Genomic DNA, 19,965 nt, shown 5'->3' with positions numbered 1-19,965 from the left:
GCTTAAAAAAAAAAAGTTTTAAAAGGCAAGGATGTAAGAATAAAAAGTGGAATAAAAATAATTAAAAATGTGCTACATTGCCTTTTTTCTTGTCACGGAAATTTGGGATGCTTGTCAGTAGGTTTCTTTGGTGTCCGGTATCATACAAATCTGCAACTTGTAAAGCTATGAAGGAGCTTTACACAGTGTGGTTCTGGTCAAGTCGCCGAGCTGTGGTGGCCGTACTACAGGCGTTGTGGGATCGTTTAGGGCTGTGTCATGTATGTGTGCTTGTTTAAGTGCGGCAAAGCACGAAAGGATTGAAACTGCTGTCAATACAGAGCTGTTTTACGCTACTTTTGTGCTTCGTTTTCTACTTGCTGGGGCTCCATGAATGGGCAGAATAGCAGCGAAAATGCACTCCTGTGGTCCTTTGGAGCTTTATTTTTCCGATAATCCGCACGACTGCTGAGAGTGTGGTTAACCATGACACCTCTTGAAGATAAACGGTTGGCTTCATTGCACACACTTCCACATTTGGGCCAGAGAGTCTGCACGCACATTCAGACATTGCTTGAGCACAATGTAATGTGCTCATGCTGTGAGAAGATGAGGCTCATGATGTGGACAAGATGATTGACTTGAATGATGATTGAATGTGCACAAAAATCTCGAGGGTGTTTTCACTTCTTGCCTGCGTCAGAAATACTGCTTCTGTAGCTGGGAATCAAACCATTTCTCTCATGATGTGTGCCACCATGCATATGAGTGCTCGAGACTAAGGAACTCAAGAGTGAATTTTTACATGTACTGTCTATTGTAGTGCACTTTTCACTATGTGACGCTAATGTGGTTTGTGGAAATGCTCCCGGCATTCCTCCAGCCCTCATGGCAAGCACGTCCATCATGCTGACATCAGTTCTGAGCAGTACAGAGGAAAAGCCAGAGTGCACTTAGAGATAAAATAAATGTAAACTGGGCTTGGTGGGCGTCGTTTGATAATACCTGCATTCACCTTGCTAAAGTGACCGGCAGTATTCTGTCCTCACTGGACAAATGTTCTGCCATAAATTTCCTACTGAGCAGTCCAAAGTCATGCAAACTACATAGGTGTATAGACATTGTTGTCATATAATTCTACCTTTTCATACCACAGTCGTTTGTGCCGCTAAAGCATACAGCAGGTGCAAAAGGCCATTAGATTGTCAGCTAAAATTAATCACTGTGCTATGGTGCCGTCTCACATCTAGTGTGCCTACTATGGTTCTCGTAAGAGTGAGGAGTCATCCACTCCTCACTCTTACGAGGAGTGGAATTATTTGTTTGTGGAATTATTTTGTTTGTGGACCATGTGACCTTAAGACTAATATTCCAGAAATTCCTCAGTGGCTTTAGGGCTACTGAGCCAGAGGACTGAGCCAGAGGACAGCAGCATTTCTATGGAGGAGAAACGCAAAAGGCACACGTGTGTTTTGCAGTGTTAATGTGTAACTAAAAAACCCGGGTGATCTAGAGCACTTCACTGTGGCATCCCACGTAGCACCTGTGTCACTTTAGGATATCAAACTTCACACTTATATTTATTATTGCATTGTGGCCTGATTAGGCACTCTGTGTGACAAACAAATTTAGTATTAGAACTGACCTTGTGAAAAGATGTGATTTGGTATATTTTCAAGATAGCACAAAACACATTTAATCATACAATTTGGAACAAGTGCGAGAAGGGGGGGGGGGTTTACTTGTTGTACTGTCATTATAGCTTATAGCCCTGTTCTGGTGATCATTGCATCAGACTGCTTCGCTGAGAATCCAGAGATCTTTCTGGAATACGCATATAGTAAAGGCTGAACTCCTACGTAATGGCATGGTTGCTGGGTTGCAATATCCTGTCTGATCTAGGGATTGCCAAGCACCGCAGTTCCAGAGCATGTACCATTGGAGCTTTAAAAAGCATCACTGGAATTGCACTTGTCCAGCACTGCAAACTGCAGTTGGATACAAAGTGCTTCTCATCCACAATTGCGTTGAGCCGGCTTCTGGACTTGGCTGAACTTCAAGTATGCCACAACAGCAGTGACTACATCCACAGCCACTAGGTACATGGGCCTCGATGACCATCCACAGGCACATCGCATGCCAACACAGAAGCTTGCACAATGGGTGCTGGTGTCAAACCGCGGAACAAAGGCTTAGTTCTAGCAAAACGTGTTCATCCACAATGCCCACCACAAGCTAGAAGCAGAGAACCCAACTGTCACTCTGGCAGCACAAAACATGATAAACATACCTAAAGAAGCATGACTCGAGCTCGAAATATACAGTCCTCTTTTAATAGGGAATCTGATGTATGGATTTTTGAAGGATTCTCTATAAAAATGTTGGTTATGGTCCCTTTCTGAAGGTGACCTTCGTGTTTGACTGTGGCTTCTGGCTATTTTTTAAAAGAATAATTAGCCCACATTAACTTTGCAACTTGGTTCTCCACAAGGCTGCACTGAGATGAGTCAAGGCTATATTTTAATCTTGTGCTTTCAGTACACACAGCAATACATTGAAAGTATAAATCCTTGTCAGTTGATCCTATACCGTATGCAAAACGTCATTGAGTATATTGCGAATGCTCTGGCATCTGAATATGTCATTTAAAAGTGTCATGAAAAGTTGCAGTGATTAGTCCATTCACTCTGCTACGGCCTGTTGCATTGACACCGGGCAGCTTCACACTGCCCACCACATTTACTCGCACCCTGTCAGATAGGGCTGTAAGACGTGTGTATAGCAGGCAAAATGAACTCTGTACTGGGTTTTCGTAAGCTCTGTTTAAGGGACATGCTTCCCTCTTATCCTTGTTGAAGCAAGTGGCAATGCACGCCAATGTTGGCAGCACTGTGATTGCTGAGCACTGCCTCTCCCGCCTCCTTTACAGTGGCCTGAAGTTTTTCTACTAGGACTGTATTAGAGTGCAAACATGCTCTCCACCATGTAGGGCAGTCAGTGTCAGCACAGAAATGCATTCTTACACCGTGCATCCTCCCAAGATTTTTCAGAACAAGCATGAGTTGGTTTTTTCAGAATGCAAGTCTATGTGTATTTATTCATTTTTCTGCAAATGGCTTAAACGATCAGAGTTGAAGAAAACAGAAGGAGTCAAGGACTGACAAATGTTTTTTATGCTCTTCATGGTGCCGTACCCATATTATAGCCCATATACACACTAGTTTCTTCTCGAGGTGAAAGTTAAGTTCAGTCTGTTTCTGCATCAGCAGCAGTCTATCACTGCCATGGGTGAAATGTGAACACGAAAGCCTATTGAATGGAGCAGTGTTTCTCAAATGGGATCCACGTAGCAATTTTCGGGAGTCCGCAAAACCCACGCCCACTCACACAAAAAAGAAAGATTGTGCGATAGCCCTGGCCTGGCTAGACAGTTTTGCAGGGTTAAAAGCACGCAGATTCAAAGCCAACTTTAGATTCTAAAAGTGAAAGGAACGCGAGAGTGCGGAAATTGAGAGTGAGAGAGAAAAAGGGAGAGAGATCGTCTACAGCATTTGTTGATGCCAGCATCAGTGAAACTCCAGCTCTGGCTGCACTTCTGAATGGGGCTACAATGCAAAGCATCTCGGGTATGTGCATACCGGTACCGATGTTTAGGCTCTTCGCCACGTCCTCTACACGCCATGGCACGCTGACTCCTCAAGTGCACATTTTAGAAGCCTTTAGCCTTGACTCAATCCCAATTCCACAACCTGCTCCCGGAACTGTGACAGCAGTCTGCACAAGATCGCCTCTCTCCTCAGTTTTAAGGGGTCCCCCACCACTTCCACTGGTCCACAAGAGGTCCCTGGCTCATCCATAGTTGAGAACCACTGGAATAGAGGTAAAACAATGGGAACAGACAGTGATCTTATATAACTGGTGAAGAGGGAACTAAAACTAGAAGTATGTTTACCTTGAACCCTTGGCTGAAGTTTCATTCTGATTGTCACCTGAATCATCATTGTAGCTAGTGAAGTCATCTTCAGACTTATCGCTACTGCTGCCAGCTATGTCTTCGCTTGCCAAAAAGAAAGAACGTCCTGTCAAATGAAACTGCTTTTGTCAAACTATTTCTTAAAAGGGGTTATGTATTTCATTGTATTCCATTATGTATATATTCAGAAATTTGAGTTCGGCAATGTGTGCGATTGCGTATGTGTGTGTGCACATGTGATTGATGACCTATCGATTGGTCCGAAAGAGTTGGACTTCATTTGGCAGACTGCGGGCACTCAACATCATACACTGCTTGGCAGTGCAAAAAGAGCATAGTAAATTTTTCGGAGTAGTGCCAGTGGCAACATTCTAGTGGATTGCTCTGAGAATGATATTGGAGAACCTCTCTAGCACTTGCAATTACTAGTACATTGGCCAAAATTATAGTCAGTGACTTTAAGGTTTCAGTGGTGAACTTTGCCATAGGGAGAATGTTCCTCCGAGTCAAGCAGAATTCTGCAGATTAGCAGGGATAGCCGACATATTCAGATGATCTGGGCAACTGCGCACGCCTTCCTCACTGGAAACAAGGCAGCCCACAAATCAGCTCAAGGTCTTGCTTTCCGAGCTGGTAGGCTCGCCAAGGGCTTCAGAGGGCAGGACCACGTAGTGTAATATACAGTTCACACAACACTATAGACTGGGGTGGGTTGAATATCCTCCAGCTGATAAATCTTCAAACAAGAGCCAAGCCACCACTTGGCATTGCCTGCAAACAAACTCATTTCCAGACCTGGTGTTGTGCAGCCTTTTCTACATGGGTCAGCCATTAAACCTAAAGCTATGTAAAGCCAGAGCTGATTTGAGTTGCATCCTCTAGAATGTAGTCAGGCTCCCTCTGAGGAAAGAAGCATAAAAAAGCCTTTAGACCAGTAGGAGACCTTACTACTCGGCATTGACCGAAGCCACTGCTAAGGTCCAGTGATTCCTGGCTGTCGTCTAGGTGGGAAGGCTAAAACCTTCCCTACATATGTTAAACAAATAGTTTTACAATCCAATCCAGTAAGATGTTCAATAGGCTTACATGACCACCTAAACATGGACATGCTTATTGTTTCTCCAGATTTGCTGAACATTGTGTGCCTAACATTAGATCTGAACCATGAGAAATGTTTGCGACTTAACAACAACAGCAAAAAAAAAAACTTTCAACTTTGGTTGTAAATTTCTTTGCACTGAATGCAGTAGTCACAAAACTGAAGTGTGCACAGCTGAATAATGCTAATCTTGAGCTTGATTGTACTTTGAAGCCTCTTTTTTTATCCAGTCATATGAAAGGTAACATTTCTGTGGTCTTCTACAGGTTGCTGCTTGTACACAGCATCTGAAGATAATGCAGAGCTGGCACAATGCATGATTGACTTCAAGGCATCACTTGACATTTTCCAAACTCTGTCTGAGGATCCAGGCATCATACTACTTCAGGTGCTTTCAGCAGGTAACAGTAGTGTCTTTTCTGTTGGGATTGGCCTGTGCTCATTTTTCTTGCTTAGAACTCAAGGGGGGGGGGGATATAGGCACTGACTTTATAGAGGCATGTGAATGGCCATTAGAATCTCAAGAGGTATTGAGAGCAGCCACAAACTCGCCAATGTTGAAAAAAAAAGAAAAAAAAAAGATTGTACACTTTATGCAAAAACAGGTGCCCCCTTGCAATTGATGCAAGTCTTATTATGCATTCTTTCATCTGTGAAGTGTCGCATGCAAACAAATCTGCAACAGATCATCACGCAGGCCCAGTGTCAGTAAGTAGCATATGCAGGAGGCCACATAAATCGGTAATTGCCATTCGTGGTTGGCTGTTTTGTCTTTGCATTTAGTCGAACCCGGTTATATCTAACCCGGATATATCGAATTTTGGTTATATCGAACTCACAGAATATCCCCTTGAAAATCCCATGTAAAAGTATAGGAAAGCCACGTCATATATCGAACTCAATTTCACCGGTCGTTCGATATATCGAACTCCGCACCACGCACTGGAAAGTGTGCCTTCCCCAAAGACGATCGCATCACCCTTGGCCGTTTGCCGCGTGACGTTTTTAAGCCACGCATGGAAGGAATGAGAGGGGACAGTTCGGCGAAGGCTGGTCTGGGCAGCGCCGCGCCCATTCCCCAAAGGCGCGCGCATCTGCAGTTGTCGTTTCCCGCGCGCCATCATATGACGTTTGCAAGCCATGTGTGTGGGTGTGCCCATTCTTTTGCCGAGCTATCTCTCTCCTTCAGCATGCCCAACGCATGCGCCAAGCCAGCTCAGCCTGTTTTCAGACAGAGGTTGGACGCTTTCTCCAGCGTGTGTTGCGAACCCGAACCCTCTGCGCGCGCGGCGCGTTTTAAATTCTCGGGTGCAAAAGTGGAGATTGGGTTCATTATGCGAGTGGGTTGATTATGCGACAAATACGGTATCGTTTTTTTCGCATTGTAAGTGCCCTCACAAGCAGATTTCTGTATATCGAATTATCGGTATATCGAACTATTTCGCGATCCCCTTCGAGTTCGATATATCCGGGTTCAACTGTATTGCAAAGAACAAGACTGCATTGGCAGTCATGGTTGGGCCATCGCTCGGCTGAACACCTGCTGTCATGCGGCATAGAAATATGAGCGGCAGTGCAAATTATAGGGTAATTTTATTTTACGCACTGAAGGTACTCCGGGGCTATGAAGCGTGCAGCAGTGGAGGGCCGCGGATTAATTTTGGCTTCCTGGAGATCTTTAAGGTGTGTCAAAATTTTGTTTTCATTTTTCACTTCCATCAGAAAGACGGCAGCCACTGCCAGGATCAAGGTGTAGCACTGAGCACGATGCTTTTGGACAGCCTTAAGCACTTTAGCAGTCGGCGAGTTTCATTGCGCTGGTGCCCGTAATCGAGTGTATGTTCATACAATGCAGACGTTAACACCTTGCCTTAGTATCAACGATGTGATCGTCGACGCAGAAGGAAACCAAATGAATAGAGCCCGACATCTGAAGAACAGTCAGTCTGACATCTCAAAGTGAAAAAAAAAAAAAAAAAAAAAAAAAAAAAAAAAAAAAAGGTTTTCTTGCCCAATGCACTTCCTGACATACGACATCATTGTGAATTTCTTCACTCTTCGATTACGCTTTTGGTGCATAATAGGCACCTGCAAAGTTGCTCGGAAATGTGGGCAACATAGAAAAGTCCATGGATCACTCAGTGCTCATTATTTTAAGGATCTCCGAACCAAGAAACGTTTTCACATTTCACATTCTCAAACATGGCGTTGCTTGCTTGTTTCAATTTTTCTCTGGTAGATGGCAGCACTTCTACATAAGGTCTGTGGTGCCTCGACAATACTGTGTTTCTCTGGTCAGCGTAGTTGTACGCCAAGCAGTGTCGCCATTTTATTACATCCGCTTCGTACGCTCGCCATCGTGGTCAGTTGTGTGCAGCTGGAATTCCTGTTAAAGGTGCACTGGCATGGCGCTGCTTTCGCCTCGCGCTTTAACGGACAGAACACTGGAATTTAGATCTCAAATTATTTTTTTGCCCAATGGAAAGATTGATGTCTAAAATTTTCGATTCCGTAGCGGTTTTGGTAGGAACACTAAAAAATTTTTATTGAGAATTTTTAGATCTGCAAGCGCCTGTTTTTGTGTAGTCCGATGCTGAAAACCATGAGCAGCGATCGCGGTGACGACTGGTGGTCCACAAAAAAAAACGTACAAAAAAGAAATATAAATTTCACTCGCCAGACAGTAATTAGACATTTTTTGCTTAGATTAACATCCTTTTCAGTTTCACAGTCAAGGCTGTTATGGCACAATAATGCATGCCTTGTCGACGAAAGTTTTTGTGGGCACTGTCATCGCTTCATTCACAGAATTCCACCGCAACAAGGGATGAGGACTTCTCCAAATGGCTCACCGACAACAATAGGAGCAGGAGCCTTCTCCAGTTCCTTATGGAAAATAATTTACTGAGTTTTTATAATATGCCTTATGGCAAGCTTGCGTAATAAGAAAAAAGAAAACACTGTGGTGCCATCTAGTGGCAAAACCTGAAAGCATGCCTCTTGCGGTGCGAAAGGATGGGTGGTATGGTTTTTATTTAAGGACGCAGTGTAGAGAGTGCAAAATATAATAAATTATGACAAGCACTCCTAGAAGAAAAAAGAACATGTGCACTTACGAAAATCAGATGTATTTGGCTGACATGTAGTCACGTGGGGTACTACAGTTGAATCCCGCTATAACGAAATTCACGGTGCACGAAAAAAAATTCGTTCTCGCGGAACTTCGTTATCGCAAAAATTTGACGTGAAACGCAGAAAGAATTGCCCAAGCAGCAGCAAAGGCGTTTAATGCCAAAAATCTAAGCTTGGTTTGCTTACGCTTCACGGCGAGCAACGCCGTCACGCGATTTTCGCACTCGGTCAGCAAACCCATTGCAACATCGTCGTCTCGGACAGCAACGAAATTCCTGATGACATCAAAAGCGTCCATCACCTGTACGGCGGTTGCCGCAGCCGGCGCTTCCTGTACGTCGTCGTCTTCTTCATCGGAAGAGTCCTTATCATTCCGGGCAGCTTTTATGATCTGCTCATCACTCACATCTTCGTGAACAACAACACAAGCGTCAGCGCCGATGTATTCGTCGAGCTCGAGATTAGGCGGCACGGTTCCTATTTCTCCCAGCGTTTTCCAGGCGGCCGCGATCCCCGGAGCCGGTGACGCCTCTTCGTCGTCGTCTGTAACGCCTGGTGTTAGGCCAGCAGAGTGTACGGGTCGACCTTCGGCAAATCCGGCGTGCCTGAAACAGTTCACAATTACTGAGCGCCCCAGTGTGCTCCAGGCAGCAGACATAATCTGCAGTGCCACGTACAAGTCCACCTTCGTGTCTCGGCCGGTTTCAGTGTTAAAAAGCAGCCGCTGAATTAACCTCCCGCGGTAAGCGCGCTTCAGGCTAAGAATCACGCCCTGATCGAGAGGCTGTAAGACAGACGTGCAATTGGGAGGGAAAAACCTCAGCTCCGTGTTAGTGAGCTTGACTTCGTCGGAGTGATGCGCTGAACAATTGTCCAAAAGCAAGCAAACTTTACGGCCCTGCCGCTTCATGTCGCGGTCGAATGCCATCATCCACTCGGTGAAAATAGCGCGGGTCATCCATGACTTGTTGTTCGCCTTGTACTGCACAGGTAGGATACGAGTTCCCTTAAAAAGCGCGGCTTGGCACTTTTGCCTATGACTAACGGCGGACGCTTGTCCGAGCCATCCATGTTTGTGCAAAGCAGCACTATGATGCGTTTTTTGCTGTGTTTGCCGCCGTGACAGCGCTGCCCCTTGAAGTCGAGCGTCCTAGCCGGCAACATCTCGTAGAATAGCCCGGTCTCGTCGGCGTTGTAAATGTCTGCAGGCGCGAAGTTGCTTAAAATTCCGGCCATGTTACTCGCCTTCCAAGCAGCTGCTCCGTCCACGTCTGCTGACATTGACTCGCCGCACAACACTTTTCCAACGATGTTATGGCGGGCCTTGAAACGGTTTAGCCAGCCAATGCTGGCTTTAAAATCATCAATGCCAAGTAGGCATGCATAGTTCAAGGCTTTCTGCTGGACGATGCTTCCGGACAGGGGGACGTTGCTGGCTCGTGCTTCCACAAACCACGCATGCACTGCTTTGTCCAACTCTTCATGGAGGGGCCGCGTCACCTTTTTGTGCTTCGAGGATGTGCCTGAAGCAAGTGCCATTCTCACGCTGTCCTTATTGCCTAGAATCGTTGACAGCGAACTTGCAGGAATTCCGAAGTCTTCAGCAATTGCCGCTTTCTTCCTTCCGCTTTCTGCTTGGGCGATTATTTGAGCTTTTTGCTCAAGGGAAAGAGCTTTGCGTTTTTTCACTTGCGTTGCCATCGTGTCCTGCGGATGAAAACTCGTCGTTGTCGAAGAGAAAGGCAGCGAGTGAACAACGCGACCACGACACAAAGCCAAAATGGCGGAACTGCAATCACGTGATTTCATGCTTAATGTGGCTTTGGATTTGACTTGGACTTCTCGCCAATAAAACTAGTTTCGGTTTCGATTTTGAACGCGAAAATTTCGTTGAAGTGGAAACGCTCTGCAAAAATGGTTCGTTGTGCAGAGAAATTTAGGCCATTAATTCTTATAGGATACTTGCGGGGAATAAAAAATTATTCGTTGTCGCGGAAATTTCGTTGTGGCGGTATTCGTTGTGGCGGGATTCAACTGTACACCGAAAGTAATAGGGTTTCTCAACTAGATAGCGCCTCAGAAGTTTTTATGTGATTTTCAATGGCAAATTAAAATTGTAAAGCCTCTTTCCTTTGATATTGTAGTGCTCGATCTGTACTATATGAAACAAGGTCTTTTCATCTCCACCATAATCTCATGACTATTTTGGCCAGTGTTCTGTCCCTTTAAACACTCGTGGTGTATAATCATTTAGGGCAACTTTACGGTAAAGCAAAAAGCAGTGCGTCAAGGATGACGGGAAAACAAGCACATGCATAGCAGGGAGCATTCAACTAACCATTTCCTTAGGTACCGTTTCTTTCCCTTACATGCAACTACTTCTTGGTACAGCAAGAATGTTTATTCAATGCAAAATACATGCTTTTAGGTCACAGTTGATATATGTTTTCTAGTTGCAAAGAAAGGGCAACTTACTACAAAAATTGAACAGCAGCTGAATGCCCACTGGGAGAAAAGATGTAAATAACACTTTTTACTTGCTGAAGCGTGCTGTATCCCAAGACTGAAGTCACTACATTTCAAGTGAGTTAATTGTTGGGCTAGTTAATTGTGTGTCATTATTGCAATTTCATAAAGCGTGAAATACAGGAAAGAGAAGATGACAAAGACAGACACTACATGCAACTATTTATTGAAAGCAGAAACACACTCACTGGCCTTGCCAGGTGCAACCATGCGAGGCAATCAAAGATGTCGGCAGGTTTATCCGAAAAAGAAAGAAATCTTATCTCGGCGTCATAAAGTACTATTGAAATACATTTCAATGAAGCAGTTTCGCCCCACTTTCGTTATAAGAAATGCTTTCAAAGTTTCACTAGCTGCTTTTTGCTTCTTCCCAAGATTCTCACATGACAGAAATGTGGTTTGCAATCGGTGCATACCGAGCAGTGTTGTGCAAGAGGTGTTCTGGTGTATAAGACATCTCAATTTACCTAGGTTAGGGAAACGGGACTGCACTATGCATGCTTTCGCGACCATGGCGAAACACCCAAGTGGTCGAAATTTTCGGAGTCCTCCACTACGGCGTCTCTCATAGCATGAGTCGCTTCGGGACGTTAAACCTCACAAACCAAACCAAACCTTAGTTGCTTATGTGTCACGAAACCCAACACAACGCACAAATTTTTAATAGGTCACAAAGTTTTTTGCTGCAAGATGTGTATGACAAGTAAAAAGCATAAAATGCATAGAAATGATAAAAATGAAATGTACTTTCTAATGACATTCATTTCATTACAAATACTCAGTGGGAATACCGAGGAAAAATGTCGGCAAGTGGAAACAAAAATAGTTTGACTGGAGTGAAAAAAAAGTTTACTTTACAAAATAACAACTATTGAAGAGAAATTTATTTTTATATTCAGAGACATACCAGGGTGTCTAGCAACCGGGAAAAATCAGGGAAATGTCAGGGAAACCAAAAATTTCGCCAAGTCAGGGAAAATGGCTCGATATATTCTGCAATGCATTTGCATTTCAAGCTGGCGCACAGCAAGTATGTTATTCATGCTTTTTTTTTTCTTCTGAGTGCTCTGCCCCCATCACGGCCGCACCGCAAGGCGAGGCGCGATGTATTACTTAGGCTCCAGCACATGGCTGAGCTGCCACAATAGAAGAACCAGTACGCACGTGAGTTGGTACTCAATAAAATATAAGGAAGCGCTGCGTGAGAGTAGTACGTGACAAAAAGCAGGAATAATCGCGCAGGCCCTCGTGTCTTCGTGGTCTCGCCGCAAGTTCCGCAGTTCGTGTACGCAATAAAATGTCTTAAAACTTTCATGTCCACAATCACAAACTCAGTACCGGCATCGCATTCCGCGTCAACGCCAAGGGGGTTTTTTTTCCACGCCCATTTTTTACGGCTTCTAAAGACTCGTTGAGCACACGATTACAATCTACGCTATCGCTCTTCTCGTGTCGACCATCAACATTAGACTGGATCCAGAAGAGGGCAAATACGGGCTGGTTGGTACATGATTAACGCCCGTAATCACAAACGCGCCTCGACGCGACGCTCCACCTCCACTCCTTGGAGCGGAGCATGGAGGAAGAAAAGAACTTCCTTCCTCCATGGAGCGGAGAACAGAGCCGCTACTTCACTCCAGGGCCGATTTGGATTCATGAACGCCCCTCGGCGTTTCCTCCGACAAGTTCTCCTCGAGAATACTTCCTCCACTCAGAGCAGCGCAAGTGGCATACGGGGTTGAGATTAAGACATACTTTGGGCCCAAAAACTGCGTGCTGAACTGTGTAACATGCTCAGTTTTTCATGTCAAGTCTTCTAAACAACTTTTGCAGACGACCTCGACGTTAACAGCATAATGTAATTTGTTTTGTGGGCTGGATGAAAAGGGCAGTTGTGAAAAATGGCTGAAAATGTTTTTGCATCTGGCAACAGTCGGTGCTGGTGACGTAGGCTTCGAGAAATTGTGTGAATACTTGGGTTTATTTTTTGGTGTGAGATCTATGCTCGGCCTTTGCCGCTTTGCCTTTTTTTATTGCCAGGCTTTGACAGACCCTTTTTTTTTTTTTTTTTATTGACAGGCGTGACACTTCTTTTTCTTTTTTTTTTACCAGGCTTTCACAAACTTTTTTTATTGCCAGACGTCAAAATACATTGCAGGAAAAAAAAAGTACAAGCCGCGAACTCCTACGAGCATGGCTCTGGCCTGCTTGGATGCGAGCTAAACATGCGTGCTGCTTCGCAGCGCATTGCAGCTCATGCACGCTGAATTCGGCTCTCCAGAAGAAAATGCCACGTGCGGTTTCCAAACATGTAGGGAGCCCTAATTGAAAACGTGCTTGAAAAGCCATGCTCTTCGTCGGCCGCGAATATCCCTCCGTAGGAGGAGCACACCAACGCGCTCCCTCGACAGCGCCGCGCCGGCCGCGCGTCTGAAGACGTACTACGTACCCTCGGGCGATGGGCAAGCCATTGATGTCCGCTCAGTCCTACCGTGCCTCCGGTGCTCGCCAGCTTACTGGATACAACACGCTGTTTCCCCACAAGTTCGGCGCCGTCTGCGGAAGCGCGCGGGGTGAGCCACAGAGAGTGCGCCGCCGCAGCTAGACTCCGGCCGCGCGCGAGCTCACCATTTGGCCAAATCGCGCCTCAACTCTGCACTCCGTGGGCTCCGAAAAGGTTATCCATTTATCCATTGACGACTTGAAATGTGCCCGCGCCACACACGCGCAATGCGATGATGCGACAATCAAACAACACAGACGTCGGTGACTGATCACGGTTATCCATGTTCGGCGTGAGCGGCAGGGACGGCCGGAGGCTAGCCATGACCACATTCGTAAAACGATAGCGTACCAGAAGTCCCGGGTCACTGTCACTCTCAGCTGATGCTTTAGAGAAAGGTTCGGTGCATCCTTGTCGTATCTTTCGTGAAGCGTTTGGTATACCGGTAGAACGAATTCCACACAGCGAGCGAGCGATGTGATGTCGGCCATGTTTACAAGCGGAGGGGCGGTCGAGGAGCGGCCAAGGTAGGGTTGTCGCAGACTCGAGATTCTCGAGAAAACTCGAGTTTTCTCCGCCGCTGGAAGAGCGATTCGAGTGGAGATTGCTTTCTGAAACGAAAAACAGGCCTCGAGGGCCGCTTGGAGTAGAAGTTCGAGTGAAGGCGTGTTTGTGAATACGGCGGTAAGAATCGAGCAAAACAGCTCTAGGGGAGGCAGGACGCTTGAACGGCAGACACATGCATGCATTCTTTCATTCCTCGCACATCGAAAGAGTGGAACCACCTTCCCGCTGCCGTGGCTTGTATACGGGGTTATGCTGCCTATCGTCAGTCTCTGATGAGGACGCTTAAATCTGATGCGAATAGTTAGTTCTTTGTGCTTTGTTTTTTCTTCGTTTTTTTTTTTTTATTTTTTTTTCTGCTGTGATTGTTCAGTTTCTTCCGTTGCATTTGCTACTGTTGTTGTTTCTGTACTTTTTTCTGCATTTTCTTGACTGCTTGGAATATTGTATGTTCCTACATTTCAACTGCGTTGTTGTGCCGCCTTTAACAAAAAAAATAAACATTTCCTTGGGTTGTTTGCTTTCCCACTCCCCTCTGTAATGCCTTGGCGCTTGAGGGTATCAAAAATAAATAAATAAATACTGTTTTGGCATCTCGATCGCAAGGAAAAACTCTGCACATAGCTGTGCATTGAGAAACAGGAGCGCAAACGGAGACGCGCATAAAGCGGCGGTCACGGCGGCGAACGCAAAACAGCAAGAAAAAAAAAATGACACGCCGATCACGCCAGCCAATGGGAGACGCGGAACGGCGCTCTTGAAAAGCGCGCTGCGTGAGAGCTAATCAGAGACCATAAGCGGCCTTCGGAAAACCAGCGCACGCAGCCACTCTGTGGCTTGAGCGAAGCCATTTTGAGAGCGCAAATTGCGCACAAAGAAAATTTTAAACGAAGCCAAAGATGGTGGTCGTCGGCTGGCTGCAAAGGCCGCGGCGCGCGGAGGAATTTCGAACAAAATTCCTCCTTTCGTGGGGCATTTCGTGGCTGCTGTGATGTTTTGAAAGCCGATTTTATCGCATTTGCTGACCGAATTCAGCGTTAGTAATTTGAGTTCAGGGGCTCGAAAGTATAAACGTTCCGGAAATGTTTTTCACGAAATCAATTTTTTACCATTTTTGACCGTTCTAACTCCCCATAATTAACTTTACGGCTGCTATCTTAAGAATTTTCGCTACTACAAGTATTCAGCTAATTTTATTTTCCAGCTGATTGCGCATCAGAAAGTTTGCTTAGATGCAGTTTCTTTTAATGGCCGCAGGCACCACCACTATTACACACATAGGCACGGCCGGTCTCGAGGAAGAGACCGGCCGTGAGCTAGGGTGCCTCGCATCGAGGTACACCCGAATTTTGACCAATCAAAACCTCCATTTTTTTATACATGGGGCCTATAGGAAAGTTTGCAACTGTTAGCATTAAAGAGCTCTGCTGATGCTGGCATCGGTGCGTTTTTAATTTTCAGTAAACTTGCGACGTTTTTACCCGCCATTAACACTGATAACAGCCTTTCACTATTGTAAACTGCAGAGTATGATTAATAAATAGCTTTTTTTTGTTGGGAATTATTTGTTTATGGTCATTATCATCAGCAGCTACATTTTTGAGCCTCTTCACTCATCAGGGAATTTGACCTGAAATAATCAGGGAAAACCTGGAAAAGTTGGGGATTTTGAAAATAGTGGTTTGCTAGACACCCTGCATACAATATGTTTCAAATTTTCTTTAAAATTGCAACAAAAATTGTGAAATTATAGCTTTAATGTTTTTGAGTTAGAAATAGTTTTCTCATACCACCTTTATAAAAGATCCTTGTAAACCAGGAAGCTGAGATATAGTTTCTGTGAAGAGTCGTGGTGTTTGTAAGGATTGAGCCTGCCTGAATGGCTTTCTTCAGCAAGCAGTGGTGCTATGTTTTGTTACACCATGCTGCCTCACTGCTTCTGCTTATAGGGGCATTCAGACAGCTTGTCTAAATGGGTTCCCAGTGTGTTTTTTGCAGTTGGTTGAACAGCCCACCTTTTTGAACAGTTGTTTTTGATTTGGTTCAGCTTACGTGAGGCAAGAGCTCCGGTTGATCGCGAACCTTCGCCATACACACCCACGCACACATGCGCGCACACACAGTATAACAGCTTATGGCAATGCCTTAGAAGATCGCTCTACTAGAAGGCCTCTAGATTCACTAGTCTTGCCATCAGAAGCAAAGGTTAAGCCCGGGCTTCTACTTGTACTAATCTTGAAGAGGTTTGTGGGCTGTTACGGCTGTGCTCTTTTATTTAGAAAAGGAGGCCACCAAGCATTTGTGGTAATGTTCTTGAAACATGTTTTCCTGAGACTGAGAAGATGTTATAATAAACCATCCACTTGAGAAAGAAATGTTGAAAGTACCCCAGAAACACTTTGCACCAGGGATGGGGAAATCGAGACTGATATTATTGGCAGCTTTCAGGAACTTGTATACAGTATGAATGCTGAACAGCCTGTTAATAATTTAATAGCCTTGTTCAAAACCATTTCATGAACCCTTTAAATGTGGTGAAAGTTTGCGGTCATGACAGCTTCAGGTTGTCTTTGTTGTACACGGCCTTCATTTCCTGGCTTTATGCATTGCAGGGATCCTGGTAAATATCACAGAAGTTCAGAAGGAACCCTTGGCAGCTGCTCTGCTGCCAATTATTCCTGTTCTATCAAATGCACTCTCTCTGCCTGTTTTCGATAACATCAAAACATTGGCAGCAAAGGTGGTAAGTTGTTTTCCAAACATATTGTTTGATCAAACACATCATGTTGCAAACTCGCTTGTTGGCTCTGTATAATTGCTAGATGCCACAACAGTATGACTGTACTCTAGTAGACTTCATACTTCTGCAAAAACCAGTTTTATTTCTTGATTCTACTTCCTGCTTTAGTCAAAGTGTATGAAAGATCTCCTCTATCCTCCTCAGGAGTATTTTTCAATGCTTGACAGGTAAGGCTGATCCTGCTGACCAAAGTCCTCTCCTATCTTTACTGCTCTCTCCCGCCGGCTATTCTACACTCCTGCTCTACGGCTGTGAGGGAGAGTCTTAGTAGTGCCGTGCGGCTTAAAGCGAACGGACTCAAAGCAGTAGCCAGCAGCCCTTAGCTTGGCCCTCAAGCAGCACCAAAGATCATTGATTAAAGCCACTGTAGTGTGTTATGTATTTTACTTAGTGGAGTGTGCACTAGCATAGTGAGGCACTTCTTTCGGCATTTGCTATTTTTCTTGTTACACTTAGCTTGTGCACTCGGCAGGCAGAAGAAAAAAAGAGAGAGGATGATGCAATCTTGGAAGTACTTGCTATCATCAGTTATATTATTCACTAGACAGCTGAGCTTCGTAGTGCTGGCATGGTAAAATCGCTGTGTAAAAAGAAGCCAAAGAAAAAACAACAGCTGTTTTTATTCTGTCCTGGGTACTTGGGCTAGAACTGAGTGAACCATTTTGTGGTGTAGTCAACACTGTGCCTCTTTTAATTTCTTGCTACATCAAGTGTGCCAAAGCTGCTACGAAATGGCAGTGACCAGCCAGATAGCAATATTACTTATTTCAGTATAGAGTAGCATCTATTTTAGTTTCTACCCTCAAGGTTGTTGTCCTCTCGTCGACGAAAGCATTTGTCTGTGGTTACCACTTCATTCAGGAAATTCAAAACACTGTGGCGCCATCTAGTGACAAAAGCTAACATAGGCAGTGTGAAGGGAGCATCGCCTTTTATTGATGGGTGCATTGGAGGGAGCAAACTGTAAAAAAAGATATAAGTAAAACCTTGTTACAAGAGACACTCTAGGGACCCGAAAAAGATGTCTCTTGTAACCAAAAATTCTTACCAACTCGTATGTGTGGCAGTTTAGATTTTCTTATATAAATTCTATTTCATATAAGTGACCTGTTTTGACGTAATATGTCAGGTACCAAGAAGGAGTGCCTCCTCTTGACAGAGAAATCAAAATGTCCTTGTTGTTTCAGCCACACAGGAATGGGATGACACTGGCTGAAACAATGGGGAAATTTTGACTTCCTAGTCAAGAGGAGGCACTCCTTCTTGGTTCCTGACGTATTGTGTCAAAACAGGACACTGATATGGAACAGAATTTAGATAAGGAAATCTAAACTGCCACACATACGAGTTCGTATGAGTCAGCTGCATTTCATGAGTGCACCTGGATTAATTGTGCCTCTTCTAAATAGAGAAGTAGTTATTTCCTAAATAGTGATGAAGTTGCCCTTAGTAACAGAGTGTCTCTTGTATTCAATGTTGTTAACATGGCAAACAGGAAAACTAACCAAACCATTTTTATTTGTCTCTTATAACCAAGTGTCTCTTGTAACCATGTCTCATGTAACGAGATTGTACTATACCGTGATGGGTTACACCAGTAATGGTAGGATTTCACCACGGCAGCACTTTATTTAGTGTGCTTTTTGTTGCCAAATTAAAATTATAAATTCTCGGAGTGCTCACCCCGTACAATGTATGACGCGAGATTTTTTCATTTCCGCTATAATCTCTGGATACGGTTTGGTCAGTGTTAGGGCCCTTTAAGTGCTGAGCAGTGCAGACGGACAGTGAGATGCATATTTTAGAGTGCATGAGTGCAGAGCATAGCTGGCTTGTGGCATACAGTCGAACCCGGATATATCGAACTCGAAGGGGATTGCGAAATAGTTCGATATATCGATAATTTGATATACAAAAATCGGCTTGTGATGGCTCTTACGATGCGAAAAAACGATACCGTATTTGTCGTGTAATCAACCCACTCGCATAATGAACCCACCCTTCACTTTTGCGCCCGAGAATTTGGAAAGCGAGAAAAAAAAAGCAATAAGGCCAGCACGCTCACATGCAAGCAATTGAGCGATCTTAGCCACGAGCGGCAGCGACAGAGCAAAAAATTTCCAACTTGTTGGAACTGCGTCCCTCTCGCCGCTCGAGCCACCGCGGCAGCGGAACAAGGTATCTGTATCGCCGCGGCAGAAATCGCGAGCGCGCACGCTGTTTCGGTCGTCTCATCCACAGCTCATTTCTTGGCAGCGTGCCAAGATGCTGCGCAGCGATAACGTCACGGCGGCGTTTATCTTCTGATAGCTCCTGCTGTGGCGGGGAGCGAACTTGGCAGAGTACCCGTGATGGCTTGATTGCACAAGCCTGGTTCCATTTATCACGCCGCGCTTGGGGCGGGTATCGTGATCGCATCTGACCGCGTGCTTTCTTTGATTCATAGGTGCAAGAACAAACCCCCCCCCAAAAAAAAAAAGAACGCTTTTTAACGTTCGCAGCCGGCCATATCTTACGCTGCGCCCCGCATACAGCACAGCGATAAGAATGGATAACTCTCGCAAAAAAAAAAACACGCAAAGAGAGAGGGAGAGATCTGCTGCTTCTTAACGTCCACAGACGCCATAGCCACGTCAGCCGCCGCGTGCAGAGTGTTCGCAACACACGCTGGAGAAAGCGTCCGACCTCTGTCTGAAAACGGGCTGAGCTGGCTTGACGCATGCGTAAGCGCGTGCTGAAGGAAAGAGATAGCTCGGCAAAAGAATGGGCACACCCACACACATGTCTTACAAACGTCATGTACTGGCGCGCGGGAAAGGATAACTGCAGATGCGCGCGCGCCTTTGGGGTATGGGCGCGGGGCTGCCCAGACCAGCCGTCGCCGAACTGTCCCCTCATTCCTTCGGCGCATGGCTTGAAAACGTCACGCGGCAAACGGCCAAGGGTGATGCGATCGTCTTTGGGGAAGGCACACTTTCCAGTGCGTGGTGCGGAGTTCGATATATCGAACGGCCAGTGAAATTGAGTTCGATATATGACGCGGCTTTCCTTTACTTTTACATGGGATTTTCAAGGGGATATGAGTTCGATATAACTAAAATTCGATATAACCGGGTTCGACTGTAGTAGGCAGCATGACTTGCAGACTATGCCAGTGGTTGGCAGATGGCAGTTGGGCATTTTAAATCTTTATTTACCACATTTCCGTATATCTTAATTCTACCAAAAACAATACCTTTCAAGTTAATCAGCAATTGCAAAGGGCTTATTAGTTTTTTGTTTGATAAGAAAACTGTTTTGATATGTCAGGAAAACATGCATTTAAAGACATCTGAGTCTGTTTTAAGAAGGATTGATTGTGCTTGTGCTCCTCGGTTCTGAAATGCTGA

The 19,965-nt window shown here is 45.1% G+C and overlaps 1 protein-coding gene across 2 annotated transcripts in view; it reads left to right on the top strand.

Moving 5' to 3' along the window:
• LOC146205218 (HEAT repeat-containing protein 3) overlaps positions 1 to 19,965 on the top strand; it is a 133,409-nt gene that overhangs the window by 91,125 nt on the left and 22,319 nt on the right. For both annotated transcript variants that reach the window (XM_084589927.1, XM_084589928.1), the window contains exons 6-7: positions 5,318 to 5,452; positions 16,389 to 16,519. In XM_084589927.1, the coding sequence (XP_084446053.1) occupies positions 5,318 to 5,452; positions 16,389 to 16,519 (266 nt within the window). The remainder of the gene's footprint in view (positions 1 to 5,317; positions 5,453 to 16,388; positions 16,520 to 19,965) is intronic.

Source organism: Amblyomma maculatum, chromosome 1, assembly GCF_055883805.1.
Source record: "Amblyomma maculatum isolate TAMU_Amacu chromosome 1, ASM5588380v1, whole genome shotgun sequence".
Taxonomy (NCBI): Eukaryota; Metazoa; Arthropoda; class Arachnida; order Ixodida; family Ixodidae; genus Amblyomma; species Amblyomma maculatum.
This window is presented reverse-complemented; position numbering and strand designations above follow the sequence as displayed.